Source organism: Chanodichthys erythropterus, chromosome 6, assembly GCF_024489055.1.
Source record: "Chanodichthys erythropterus isolate Z2021 chromosome 6, ASM2448905v1, whole genome shotgun sequence".
In the NCBI taxonomy this organism is placed as follows: domain Eukaryota; kingdom Metazoa; phylum Chordata; class Actinopteri; order Cypriniformes; family Xenocyprididae; genus Chanodichthys; species Chanodichthys erythropterus.
The window spans coordinates 28,888,544-28,904,175 of NC_090226.1; the positions used below are offsets into that span (position 1 = coordinate 28,888,544).

Below are 15,632 nucleotides of genomic sequence, written 5' to 3' on the forward strand. Positions count from 1 at the left end.
GATCAGAGATTAATCCTTTACGTCATTCGCAGTGTAAACCCTGCCTGAGAGTTCAGCGATTCAGCTAATTTAATGGAGACAGATGGCAGTTGAGGCCACCAAATCAGCATCAAATCCATCAGGCTTTTGTAAAGCTACATGTGAACTTTGTTACATAAGGCCAGAACAGCCAGTAACCCGTTTATTGCAAACATTTACTGTGTGACACTCAACACTCAGCCCAAAGCTGCGGCTCAGACTGTCAAACAAAAAACATTCAACCTTTCAGTGATACTAAAATGTATCAAATGTTTGCCTGACCACTCAGTACTGGGCACATTTCCATTTTCAACTTGGCAAAAGTAGCTGTCCACTTATGGATCGACTGCAAAACAATGTTTTAGTACAAACAGAAACATCCTTCTTTAGAATTACATGTATATGTTAAATCCAGTTGTGCATGCTAATTGTTCTGCTTATAAAAGATTGTTAAATGTAAAGCACCTGTATTAACATACGTCATTGAGGCCTGAAAGTCTGAGACCTCTTTGAAAGGACTTTATTGTTGTTAAACAAGTGACATAAAACCTAAGCATTTTCACTAGTCTCAGACCTTTGGACGCCACTGGACCCTATAGATTTTGTCAAATAGAATTTTAAAAAAACCTGTGCAATACAAATGATTCATTCTGATTCATTTGATTATATTTCGATTATAATGATTCAATCCAGTTATTCAATCAAGCTATTCAGACGTCATTAATTTCAGGAATCAAGCTACGCTGCTTGCGCAGTGTGTTATTGATGTGCTAAAAAGAACTGGCTCATAAGAGTAATTCATTTTGTCAATTGAACTACATGAACGCTCTACATGTTATTGATTCAACTGACTCATTAGAATCATTCGTTTCAAGAATCGGGCTACTTTTGTCGTGCTGTATGTTTTTGATTCACTAAAAAGAAATGGCTAGTAAGAGTTATTCATTTCAGGAATCAGGCTACACTGGTCGCCCTGTATGTTTTTGATTCACAAAAAAGAACCAGCTCATAAGAGCCATTAGTTTTGGGAATCGGGCTACACCAATCGCAATGTATAATTTTGATTAACTAAAGAACCAGATCTTAAACGGTTAGTTCACCCAGAATTACTACACCCGTACGACCTTTGTTCATCTTCAGAACACAAATTAAGATATTTTTGATAAAATCTGATGGCTCAGTGCCAGCAAGATAACGCTTTCAGATGCTAAAAACATATTTAAAACAGTTCATGTGACTACAGTGGTTCAACCTTAATGTTATGAAGTGACGAGAATACTTTTTGTGCACCAAAAAAAAAAAAAAATAACAACTTTATTCAACAATATCTAGTGATGGGCGATTTCAAAACACTGCTCCATGAAGCTTCGAAGCTTTATGAATCTTTTGTTCCGAATCAGTGGTTCGGAGCGTGTATCAAACTGCTAAAGTTTGAACATGAACGAAGGTCTTACAGGTGTGGAACGACGTGAGGGTGAGTAATTAATGACAAAATGTTCATTTTTGGGTGAACTAACCATTTAAGATAATCCGTTTCGGGAATGGAGCTACACTAGACACTAAAAAGAACCGGCTCATAAGACTCACACTTCATGTGCACTGAAGGTCTTAAGCCCAAAGTATACTTTAGCCCTCGCACCACCCGCATAGCATAATTTTCGCCATCGGGAGGGTCCGCGGACATCCGCACACCCCGTTGGCATGCAGCCCAATTTTTGTGCAAGTGACTTGAGCGCGAAACCAAAGTCCATTAGTGCGCACACTCCGAACGCATCTTTCACAGCCAAAGAAGTATACTGTGAAAAGCTTGCATGCTCAACTGTGCATGAGAATGTGAAAAATGTAGTATACCCAGGCTCGCGCGTACAGAAATTAGGCTGCATGCAGACGGGGTGTGCGGACGGCCGCGGACCCTCTGATGACAAAAATTACGTCGTGTGGACGGTGCGTGGACATGGACAGCCAAAGCATACTTTTAGGCCCAGTTATGCTTCATTTTTCACGTACCTCTCCGTCTCGCGCACAGTTCAAAGTATACTCCTTTGGAAGTGAGCGCGGAAAGATGCGTTCTGCGCATGCGCATGACATCATTTTCATCAATATGAGGGTCTGGGGACGTCCACACACCCTGTCATGATGTCGAAAATTACATTATGCCGACAGCCGAAGTATACTTTTTGTCTCATTTGTCATTTTAGGTTTTGAGTTGGTTGCTCACGAGCGCCACCTTTGTGGCGGATATGCAACTTCAATTTGCGCTTTACCAAGCCAGTACTGTAATTGAGCTCCACAGCAGATTTCTACCTGACTGTCAAAGTAGCGTTACATCACGAAATGTGAACTCATAGGAAGACCACAAAGTGCAATTAGGGACAGGCCCATTTGTCACGCTGTATGTTTTTAATTCACTAGAAAAAAACGGCTCTTAAGATTCATTCATTTCAGGAATCATGCTACACTGCTGTATGTTTTTGATTCGCTACAAAGAACCAACTCACGAGAGCAATTCATTGTATGTTTTTGCACTGTATGTTTTTGATTTGCTTAAGCTTTAAAGAACTGACTCTTGAGAGTATTTCATTTTGGGAATCAGCTACACTGGTCACGCTGCATGTTATTGACTCACTAAAAAGAATTGACCCTTCACCGGGAGTTTGATTGACAAGCGTTCTAACCAATCATAACGCCGAATCCGCCATTTTGTCTGACAAAGCAGTCAGGAGTTAGAAGATTAACCTTGGTGGACTTGAACTTGAAAAATGGTGTGTATTGACATCTTTCCGCATTTTAAACAACATTCCTTTTCATGTTCATTTATGTTTATTTGATGCTATAAATTAACTAGTAGTGACAATCAGTTCACGAGCCGCTTGAGCTGAGGCGCTACAGCAATCTGTCACAACACAGTAAAGAGCCACAAAATGTTTTTCATTGTTGTAATTTCTTAAAAAATTACACAGTTTGAAAGCTGGGACGTTGTTTAATAATCTGCTCTGTCTTGTCTGTCGACTTATTGTCGACTTTTTCACTGCGTGTGGCGTGTCAGAGCCATGACTTGTCGGACAAAGCAACAGTAACTAAGGGGGGCGGGTCTTTGCGAAGGGTCAAATTGACTCATAAGAGTCATTCATTTCAGGAATCAGGCTGTACTGGTTATCCTGTACTATATGTTTTTGATTCACTAAAAGAACCGGCTCGTAAGAGTCATTCATTTTGGGAATCAGGCTACACTTATTGCACTGTATGTTTTTTGATTTGCTAAAAAGAATCGGAAGAGTCATTTGTTTGTAAAACATTGAATCATTTATGAATCATTAAATCATCATTGATTTAGCAGCAGGTGAGAACCAAAGCACAGATAAAGGGAACTTTCTAGCTTGGTATATTATGAAAATATTAATGAAAGTAAAAGCTTAATTTTGGGATTGATGCTGGGATGCTATAGGTTTGCGATTAGAATTTCATACATGTAAATTCATTACTTCCTGAAGCATGGCATCAGACATATTATCCACACATGGACCATACAAATATGATCACAATTGTCTTCATAGAACATTACACACTGCAGAGGGATTGTGTTTAGCTGTTGCGCTGTTAGCCCAGTATTTCTTGTTACCAAAATCCTCTGGGCCGATCGCAGAATATCCCACTGCCTCCACAGATCTCCTCTTCTGGATGCGGTGCAGCAGGATACGATAAGTTCCGGTTATTGGGCTACGACAGTCAGTGCAGGTGTTATTCTGCAGATGTGTGGCACTGATACCCAGCTCACTCAGAGCTGACTTTACTTCCTGTTCCTCCACGCACAGGCTCTTTGCAGGGTCAGCTAGGAAATTGGGCGTCATGCTGAAAGCAGGATAGGGTTTGGGGTATTCGATGTTCTTCAGCCAGGAGCATATCATCAGCTGTGACACCGTGGTGCGGTCCACAGGTACGGGTCTCAGCATGCCTTTGATAGCCAGTTGGCAGGAGTCAGGGACATAGGGCGGGATGCTGTACGCCCCCTGCAGGATGCAACGTTTCAGTCTGCCTAAGTTGTCGCCATAGAAAGGCATGGTGGCGGTCACCATGAAGTAGAGCAGGACACCCAGCGCCCAGATGTCCACATAACGGCCCACGTAGCTTTTGTCTCTGAAGAGCTCAGGGGCCGCATACGGCGGGGAGCCACAAAACGTGGTCAGAGTTTCCATCGGCTCACTGACGCTACTGAAGCCGAAGTCGCCCACTTTGATGCAGTAGCATGTGGTGTAAAAAATATTTTCTGCTTTCAGGTCACGATGGATAATGTTATTTTCATGCTGAAAAATAAACAGATCCGTTATAGTTACACCAATTAAAAAAGATTATATAAATTATAAGTGTAATAAAAGGAAACTAACAAACTACTAAATAACAACTGAAAAAAAAAAATATATCATTTCACATAATTCATGGTGAATATTGCTGGTCAGTATTAATTAACAATAACAATATTTATGTTATAACAATATTTGTCTTTACTGCCAATATAATGCATAAAAATATTTTCAAAATAAATCTTACTGAGCCCAAACCTTTCATTTTCAGTTAAATTTCAGTTAAAAACAGTAAAAAAAAATAAAAAATAAAATTGTAATTCTCAACTAGATAAAAAAGTTTGTTGAGACAAACTTTAAGTTGGTTTAAAAAAGCTGAACCAGAAAGTTTAAAGTAGTTTTAAAAGCTTGAAGTTTGAAGGTTTTCAGTTTGAAAATTTTAGTTCAGTAGTTTTGATGATAGAGTGAGTGAGTGAGTTAGGGTACTCTGAGTGGTTACAGGAGTTTAAGTGGTTGCTAAGGTGTTGCTATGTGATTGCTAAGGTATTCTGGGTGGTTGCTAGGGTGTTGCTTTGTGGTTGCTAAGGTACTTGAGGTGGTTGCTAGGGTACTCAGGATGGTTGCTGGGTGTTGCTAGGGTGTTCTGGGTGGTTGCTAGGGTGTTGCTATGCGGTTGTTAAGATACTCACAATGGTTGCTATGGTATTGCCATGCACTTGCTAAGGTATTCTGGGTGGTTGCTAGGTGTTGCTATGCAGTTGCTAGGGTATTTTGGGGGTTTGTTATGGTGTTCTGGATGGATGCTATGCAGTTGCTAGGGTGTTCTAGGTGGTTGCTATGAGATAGATAGATAGATAGATAGATAGATAGATAGATAGATAGATAGATAGATAGATAGATAGATAGATAGATAGATAGATAGATAGATAGATAGATAGATAGATAGATAGATAGATAGATAGATGGATGGATGGATAGATCTGTAATTAATTTCTGTAATTACATTTATAATTACACTGTTATAATTACACATTAACCCACCCTTAAACCTACACCACCACCAAACTTTTCCCTAACTTTACACATATCCCACCTCAATAGCAGCATACAGTATGAACACAATAAGTATTTTTGGATGTAAGTACATAGTAGGTAAGGCCACCTAATATAAAATTCCTAAGTATGAGCAATATAAATAGTGACTCTTGCTGTTGGGGGACAAAGCCCTGCTGCTCTCACCATGTATTTGATGGCTGAGATGATCTGGGCAAATACAAGCTTGCTTTCCAGGTCTGACAGGCGCCCCCTGGTGGTGATGCGTGAGAACAGGTCTCCTCCACTGCCATACTCCATAGCGATGTACAAATGCTTACTGGTCTCAAGCACCTCATACAGACGCACAATGTTTGGATGGGAGAGTCTTTCCATACAGATGATCTCTGAGGCAAATATGTTCTGAGACTTCTTGTCGAGACGCGCCTTATTAAGAATCTTTACTGCAACACGCTCTGTGTGTGAGAGAAAGAGAGAAATCAAAGTGAGTTATATTTGGGAAAATCCATGTTATACAAACTTCGTGGGGGTGCTAGTGACATTTAAGTGACCTTGTTAACTTAACCCTAAAAAGCCTATACTGTATCATATTTAATGTGCACATTTACGGCCTCACATTCAAAACTGTGCTGAAATAGTACATATCTTCTGTCATACAATTGATAGTTTATACTTTTTTAGAAAGTAAAAGACCCTTTAGTATAGTTCTAAAAATGACTTGTGCCTTTTTGCTGTGAAATCATTACTGATTTTATTAAGTAAACATAAGAAAACATTTTATATTGATAGTAATACTTCTAGATGAACACATACTGGACTGAAGAATTGTATAGGTTTACTTAATTATCCATGCATTTTTATTTTTATTTTTTATTAATTTTTTTATTTTTTTAGAAAAATCATGTTAAAATGTGAGTATTAAATATAACACATCATCCTCGATATGAGCACCATATTTTACTATCATAATTTGAGCCATAAAAGCCTATGAGTCTATGAAAAAATGTTTTAATATTTTATATATCATATTTAATATAAAAAGTATCCCATTTTAATAACTATTATTTCATATGTCAGGCTTAAAATCTTATTAAAGATTTTTTATTTTTTTTTTATTTTTAAATACGTGGCAAAATTCTTGAGAGGCCTCCCTGCTGTGTTGTTTTTCAGGAGGCATCTCACCAGTCCCCCCCAAAATATTAGAGAGATTCACAGAGGGGGTGCTGTAAATCTGATGAGATTACATGAGCAGATCAACTCATGGTCACTGACATTTTTACAGACCCTGTTAAACTGTGCCGCCTGCCGTCAGGGCTGCAAACTACAGAATACAGCAATACATAGATCTTGCAAAGAAACAGAAGTAGTGACAGATGTTTTCTTCATTACTGTTAAGTAAATTTGTGTGCAACAGGTTTTCGCAAAAGAAAAATTGTGAAGCGGGGACTTGGTTCTGATCATTGGTTGTTGACCGGATTTTAAGATGTAAGTGTTGCACTATAAAACAGAGGCAGATTTATGCAAGCTTGGGTTTAGACTCAATTATTGGAGAAGTCAGACATATGTCACCAGAGAGAGTTTAAAGGTGTCCTTGATTATGATTTCACTTTTTTAACTTTAGTTAGTGTGTAATGTTGCAGCTTGAGCATAAACAACATCTACAAAGTTCAATGCAAAGGGAGATATTTTCTGTTGATGTTAAACTTGTTTCCACTTGGTTTTATTTGTGGCATGTGGCAATGTGGCCAAATACTTTGGGAGGCCATTGTATATACAGTACCGAACCCGAGTGTGATTGCTCCCCGTCCCCACTTCCCCGTTCCCCTGCACTCACACTGCACTTAACATTCCAGGCCGGAGCACATTTACGTCATATATGATACATCTTTTTGAATGGAAGAAAACAGGAAGAAATGCACTTTTGCTAAGATACTGCCTAATATATATTATTACTTATGCCGCGCAGCGATTTTCATTTGCATGTATCAGAGGATTATTACAGCAGCTGACGTTAATGGAGGAATTTGCAGCTTTACTCGCAAACTACAATTCCGGTTCATCAAAGGTGAGAAGCAGACGTGTTATAAACCCAAATACACTCGAATTATATACATGAATTGATAAGTGTGCTATCAAAGTAGTAATAAAGATGTATGCTGTCCTAATGTTGACAGTAATGCGTAAAAAATAGTAACTGTTCCATGCTCTGGCACGGTTAGCGCTCACACTGCATGTGAACCGTGCTCGAGCCCAACCGAACCACGCTCTGGCCCACCACGAACCGGGCTTTGAGGGTTAAACACGCTCGGGCACGGTTCAGAGCTCCTACCAGGGTTACTTTGAGGGTTAAACACGCTCGGGCACGGTTCAGAGCTCCTACCAGGGTTACTTTGAGGGTTAAACACGCTCGGGCACGGTTCAGAGCGCCTACCAGGGTTACTTTGAGGGTTAAACGCGCTCGGGCACGGTTCAGAGCTCCTACCAGGGTTACTTTGAGGGTTAAACACGCTCGGGCACGGTTCAGAGCTCCTACCAGGGTTACTTTGAGGGTTAAACACGCTCGGGCACGGTTCAGAGCGCCTACTAGGGTTACTTTGGGGGTTAAACGCGCTCGGGCACGGTTCAGAGCGCCTACCAGGGTTACTTTGAGGATTAAACGTGCTCGGGCACGGTTCAGAGCTCCTACCAGGGTTACTTTGAGGGTTAAACACGCTCGGGCATGGTTCAGAGCTCCTACCAGGGTTACTTTGAGGGTTAAACACGCTCGGGCACGGTTCAGAGCGCCTACCAGGGTTACTTTGAGGGTTAAACGCGCTCGGGCACAGTTCAAAGCTCCTACCAGGGTTACTTTGAGGGTTAAACACGCTCGGGCACGGTTCAGAGCTCCTACCAGGGTTACTTTGAGGGTTAAACGTGCTCGGGCACGGTTCAGAGCGCTTACCAGGGTTACTTTGAGGGTTAAACGTGCTCGGGCACGGTTCAGAGCGCCTACCATGGTTACTTTGAGGGTTAAACTTGCTCGTGCACGGTTCAGAGCGCCTACTAGGGTTACTTTGGGGGTTAAACATGCTCGGGCACGGTTCAGAGCACCTACCAGGGTTACTTTGAGGGTTAAATGTGCTCGGGCACGGTTCAGAGCACCTACCAGGGTTACTTTGAGGGTTAAACGTGCTCGTGCATGGTTCAGAGCGCCTACTAGGGTTACTTTGGGGGTTAAACGCGCTCGGGCACGGTTCAGAGCGCCTACCAGGGTTACTTTGAGGGTTAAACGCGCTCGGGCACGGTTCAGAGCGCCTACTAGGGTTACTTTGGGGGTTAAACGTGCTCGGGCACGGTTCAGAGCGCTTACCAGGGTTACTTTGAGGGTTAAACGTGCTCGGGCACGGTTCAGAGCGCCTACCATGGTTACTTTGAGGGTTAAACTTGCTCGTGCACGGTTCAGAGCGCCTACTAGGGTTACTTTGGGGGTTAAACATGCTCGGGCACGGTTCAGAGCACCTACCAGGGTTACTTTGAGGGTTAAATGTGCTCGGGCACGGTTCAGAGCACCTACCAGGGTTACTTTGAGGGTTAAACGTGCTCGTGCATGGTTCAGAGCGCCTACTAGGGTTACTTTGGGGGTTAAACGCGCTCGGGCACGGTTCAGAGCGCCTACCAGGGTTACTTTGAGGGTTAAACGCGCTCGGGCACGGTTCAGAGCGCCTACCAGGGTTACTTTGAGGGTTAAACGCGCTCGGGCACAGTTCAAAGCTCCTACCAGGGTTACTTTGAGGGTTAAACGTGCTCGTGCATGGTTCAGAGCGCCTACCAGGGTTACTTTGGGGGTTAAACGCGCTCGGGCACGGTTCAGAGCGCCTACCAGGGTTACTTTGAGGGTTAAACGCACTCGGGCACGGTTCAGAGCGCCTACTAGGGTTACTCTGAGGGTTAAAAGCGCTAGGCGCTCTGAACCGTGCCTGAGTGCCTGCGGTTCACATGCAGTGTGAGCGCTAACCGTGCCAGAGCACGGAACAGTTACTACTTTTGTGTGTACTACTGTCATCATTACAACGGCAAAGACCACTCGGTCATGCAGATTTGCACTATACAACATCAGGAAAATCAGGCCCTTTCTAACAGAACATGCAACACAACTTCTCGTCCAGGCCCTGGTCATTTCTAGGCCTGATTACTGCAATGCTCTTCTGGCTGGGCTGCCATCATGCACAATCAAGCCTCTACAAATGATTCAATACGCTGCAGCACGTCTTGTCTTTAACGAGCCCAAAAGAGCCCACATCACGCCTCTCTTCATCTCGTTGCACTGGCTACCACTTGCTGCTCGCATCAAATTCAAGGCGTTGCTTATAGATCTACCACAGGCTCAACACCCTCCTACTTCCACTCACTCTTACGAGTCTACACTCCTACCAGAAGCCTACGCTCATCAAATGAGCACAGAAAGGCATGAAATCACTCTCCAGGACATTCTTGTTCACTGTCCTTTGCTGGTGGAATGATCTTCCTGCCTTCATCCAGAATGCAGAATCCCTGGCTATATTCAGAAGACAGCTGAAAACTCATCTCTTTCGTGAGCACTAATCCTCATCCTAAAATAGAATTTTTTTAAAAAAAAATCCTATACCTATCCTTTCACTTCCTCTGTTGTAGCTTATGATACTCTGAGCACTGCCTAAAACTTGTATTGAGCACTTCTTGTGGCTTGTTGTATTCCTCACTTGTAAGTCGGTTTGGATAAAAGCATCTGCCAAATGAATAAATGTAAATGTAAATTCCACCATTAACGTCAGCTGCCTTTGTAATCCTCTGATACGTGCAAGTGAAAATCATTGTGCGGCATAAGTGATATTAGGCAGTATCTTAGCAAAAGTGCATTTCTTCCTGTTTTCTTCCATTCAAAAAGTTGCATCAAATATATGACGTAAGTGTGGAACGTTAAGTGCAGTGTGAGGGGGGACAATCACGCTCGGGCTCGGTTCAAGGTGCCTAGTGCGAGTACACCCTTAAAGTGCCCCTATTATGCTTTTTTTGGATAGTGTGTAATGTAACTATTTGTGAATGAAGGTCTGCAAAGATTCGAAGTGCACAATAACGAGTTATTGTCTCCCAAAAGAAAGAACCAATTTGGGGTCGTCAGTCATTCCAGTCTTACTTCCTGCACAACAATTTTCTGCTTTGACCCACTCCCAAACTCTGTAGTTAGCTGAAGCCTCGAAGTGTTTGGTTTGTTTTGTCAACATGTCGAGAAGACGCTGTTTTCTGTGCTGTGATAGCAAATCCACTTTGCATGCACTTCCAAAAGATGAGGACTTGATACTGAATTGATACTGTAAAATGGACATCATCGTTACTGTTCTTATAACTGTTTATACAAGTGTTGAGGAAGCCTCTGGAGCTGAAATTCAGATATGGTATTGGGTGTTTAATTTCTGACCTGGTAGACCAATCACAACAGACTGGGCCATCTGACCAATCAGAGCAGAGTAGGCTCACGGAAAGGAGGGGTTCAGACAGAGAGACTGAATCCTTTATTGAATCGTTTCAGACAATGTGAGAAAAAAGGGTGATGTGCAATGTTATAAGAAAATTAACTTCTTTTTTTTTACTTTGGATGCATGTAAACCTATGGTAGTAGACCTCCAAAACAAAACCTTTAAAATAGGAACCTTTAAAATAGCATAACAGGGGCACTTTAAGTAATCATCATACTGAAATTGATCACTGATTGTCTCACCTTTAGTCAAAGCATGAACAGCCAGTTTGACCTGGGAGAAATTTCCAGTCCCTATTTCTCCCCTGAGCTCATAGAAAGCAATCCTGCGGCCCAACATAATGTCATCGATGACCCGCTCATTGTGGGACATGTCATAGAGGACCCTCTCGAAGGCTGTTTGCTTCGCACGTTGCTCAGGTGTCAGTGCCGGAACTGTGCGTTTTTCTGGTTCTGTCCGTGCAGGTTGGGCCTCTGGCTCATTCTTTCCTTTTTTCCCATGTTGCTTCGCCCAGACGTTTAGTATTTTGGTACCTTGCATGAGACAAAGCAAAAGTAAAATTACTGAAATTAATAAACAAAGGTGGTTAAAAACTAATTCATGCAGCCTCTATGGTAGAGAATATGAAGAGTGTTTTAGGTTAATCTGGCAGTCACTGTGTCTATGGACATTTTGCACTGAAAAAAAAAAAAATAAAATCTAAATGAACTGGTTTTATTCAAGTCAAAATATTATTTCTCACAGAATTGTCATGTTTGGTTGAAGCAGGGAGAAATAAAAATGCAGGATTTAAACGCAGCAGTCTTCTCTTTATTTAACAGAACAAAATACTCATAAAACTCTATCAATATTACAGGAAACAGAACAACCAAACATAATGAGATGAGAACGGACCAAGAACTGAAAAAAATAAAACACAGGGCTTAAATACACAGAACAAACCAATGAAAAGAACAACAGGTGTGCACTTTAATTAAAGGGTTAGTTCACCCATAAATGAAATTCTGTCATTAATTACTCACCCTCATGTCTTTCCAGATCCGTAAGACCTTCGTTCATCTTCAGAACATAAATTAAGATATTTTTATGAAATCCGATGGCTCAGTGAGGCCTCTATTGCCAGCAAGATAATTAACACTTTCAGATGCCCAGAAAGCAACTAAAGACGTATTTAAAACAGTTCATGTGTGTTCATGAAGCTTAGTATTGCTGCTTTATAACATTAAGGTTGAACCACTGTAGTCGCATGAACTGTTTTAAATATGTTTTTAGTAGCTTTCTGGGCATCTGAAAGTGTTAATTATCTTGCTGGCAATAGAGGCCTCACTGAGCCATCGGATTTCATAAAAATATCTTAATTTATGTTCTGAAGATTAACGAAGGTCCTACGGGTGTGGAACTACATGAGGGTGAGAAATAAATGACAGAATTTAAATTTTTTGGGTGAACTAACCCTTTAAAAATGAAAAACCATAGAGACAAACTGAAAACTATAGGTCAGAGAAATTAAACATGTGACAAAACCCAACCTACACAGAAACAAAGGCAGACTATCCATAATAAGAATCAACTTAAATGGACTACATTCATTTATAATTTAATTTAATTTATTTAGAGTTACAGAAGCCCTCCTTTTGACTTAGTAATTGTTTACATACAAAATAATTTTAGTATAAAAATAAGTATAAGCCTTTAAATAAAGGTTTGTAATGACATGAGAAATATAAATCAATGTCCATGTCAGACTGGGACACTTCCTCCTAATGACCTTCCATGCTGGAGGAAAGGTTTACAGAGGCTTAACCTTTCATAGATGGGGTGAACAGGGTTCATGACACTGATATAGAAAATCTGCTTGTAATAGTCTAGACTCTATAGTCTAGAACAGAAAATTGAGGCCAATACAATATAGTCATTTTGATGCCATACAAAACTGCAATAATTCAATGTCTTATTATATATATATATATATTAAAAAACGTACTTAAAAATATCCTCAATTATGATCACTATTATCTTTGAGACATACAGTAAGTGGCCAAAAGTGAAAATTGACATCTGCACTCTTTTTTCAAATATTATTACAAATGTGTTAAAGATTTTTTTAGCATATTGCATAGTTGTGCTTGGAGTTGACTGAGTTGACTCAATTAAACATGCCAATAATATAATAATTTTGTGCCAGGCTTTCCTCATATTTAAAGGTGCCCTCGAATGAAAAATGTAATTTATCTTGGCATAGTTAAATAAGAGTTCAGTACATGGAAAAGACATACAGTGAGTCTCAAACTCCATTGTTTCCTCATTGTTTTCTTATATAAATCGCATTTGTTTAAAAGACCTCCGAAGAACAGGCGAATCTCAACATAACACCGACTGTTACGTAACAGTCGGGGTGTACGCTCCCAATATTTGTATATGCCAGCCCATGTTCCCAACATTATGAAAGGCATTACACAAGGGCAGCTAGTAACGTCTGGATCTGCACAGGTGAATCAACAGACTAGGTAAGCAAGCAAGAACAATAGTGAAAAATGGCAGATGGAGCAATAATAACTGACATGATCCATGATATAATGAAATTTTTAGTGATATTTGTAAACTGTCTTTCTAAATGTTTCGTTAGCATGTTGCTAATGTACTGTTAAATGTGGTTAAAGTTACCATCGTTTCTTACTGTATTCACGGAGACAAGAGCCGTCGCTATTTTCATTTTTTAAACACTTGCAGTCTGTATTATTCATAAACACAACTTCATTCTTTATAAATCTCTCCAACAGTGTAGCATTAGCCGTTAGCCACGGAGCACAGCCTCAAATTCATTCAGAATCAAATGTAAACAATATAACAGAATTTAATACTTACATAATCCGACACATACATGCAGCATGCATGACGAACACTTTGTAAAGATCCATTTGGGGGTTATATTAGCTGTGTAAACTTTGTTTAGGCACTGTTTAAGGCAAGCGCGAGCTCCGTGGGCGGGGGAGCATGAGATTTAAAGGGGCCGCACAGCATAAATCAGCTCATATTTAATGATGCCCCAAAATAGGCAGTTAAAAAAATTAATTTAAAAAATCTATGGGGTATTTTGAGCTGAAACTTCACAGACACATTCAGGGGACACCTTAGACTTATATTACATCTTGTAAAAAAACGTTCAATGGCACCTTTAAAATATTTAAAAAAAAACACTGAATATTTTCCTCAAATATTTTAATCAAAACCATCAACACTTTTGGCCACTACTGTATGAGAGGTTAAAGTTTAAAATTGACTAAAATTAGACTACAGTACAGTATAACCCTACACCTACTTATTCATTAAAGACCTAAACCTAAAATGAGACGTGCACGGCACCACCAGCATAATGAAATTACATGCTGAACACCCTTTTGAAATATCACAAAATTTAAATGTTATTTTTGAAGATCTCAAATTTAACTTGACATACTTAAGAGTCGCATCTCTCAAGATGTTCTTGTATAATCCTAATCCATGGCTGCATGTCCTTTCTATTTTAGTTCAAATGTCCAGTATGTCAGCACTGGAGGCAAGATCAGCCTTGTAAGTCTGAACAGGAAAGTCTTTAAGCAGGGTGGATTAGGAGCCTTTTTAAGACCATGCATCACAAGTTGCAGGCTCGACACACTTCTAAAAATACACAGAAAATCCACTGAACTACTTTCAATAACAGTAATACTAACTAAAACTACAGGAAGAACACAAATAGCTGGGAATGAATAAGACTTAATTGAACTACTTTTAATTAGTGGCTTTTGCTGCTTTTAATACAAAGTTTTTACATTATAATAGCATTAAGTGTTGTAAATTTCACTAAAATGATACAAAACTACAAAAAAATTTTCTTCTTGTCCACCAAATATAATAACATAAAAAATTATATACATCTTAATGTTTATTTACTGGACTCACTTTTGTACTGTAAGACGCTTCATCGTCTTTAACAAACCAATATCTGCAGATCAAAACAGTGTTTAGTGTTAAAATGAAAGATTTTTTATTTATCAATGAAATAGTGATTACATCTCAAGCACATGCACTGTATGCAGATGATAGAAGATCACATTTGTCTTGTAAAAATGTGATTTGTCATTATCTTTTTTCAGTTGTTCATAATCTATGCAACCTGTCCTAACGTGTACTACAGTACATAAAAGAGGTCTAACATGGCACAGAATAATTAAAACAGTGAGATGATGCCTTTCAAAAGAACATTTTAAAATGGCCAAGATCTTATATTTGCACTCCCTTGCTGTTTGATTAAAAACTCTCCATTAATGAAGAAATAAACCTTACCTGGTAGCTGTGGATCCTTCATGCTGGTGTCTATATGCATGAATGTAGAGAACAGTAGGACAACCTCTCATTCTAGCCTATAATCCTCCACCGATCACCAGTGTTCAATCCAATTAGAAGAATGTAATAATATCCAAACCTCAACACACCTCAATGAAGCTGTGCAAATGCTGCGTGCACACATCCTACTCATATAAAAAGTACTTTTGTGATGGTAAGATGGTAATAACATACTTGATATAGGGAAGACTAGTAAATGTGATTTTAAACATCTAGTTCAAAACTGCTAAAATTAAAACATTTTTAAAATAATCTTCCAATATCATCATATAAAAGTCTAGTTGGGGCAGGTTGTCACTTGGAGAAAGTCATATGTATTGTATTATTATTAGTTAAATTACACTTCACTAATAACAATTTTTCTTGGCCAAAACAATGGTCTTATTTT

General features: G+C 39.8%; 1 protein-coding gene across 1 annotated transcript; it reads right to left on the minus strand.

Moving 5' to 3' along the window:
- Positions 1–3,486: 3,486 nt before the first annotated feature.
- LOC137021198 (serine/threonine-protein kinase NIM1) lies at positions 3,487–15,206 on the minus strand. Its single transcript, XM_067387447.1, has 4 exons — positions 15,185–15,206; positions 11,104–11,394; positions 5,556–5,824; positions 3,487–4,319 (listed from the first exon to the last, which is right to left on the minus strand). Exons 1-4 carry the CDS (start codon positions 15,204–15,206, stop codon positions 3,567–3,569), a joined length of 1,335 nt encoding a protein of 444 aa, XP_067243548.1. The 3' UTR covers positions 3,487–3,566.
- Positions 15,207–15,632: the final 426 nt, after the last annotated feature.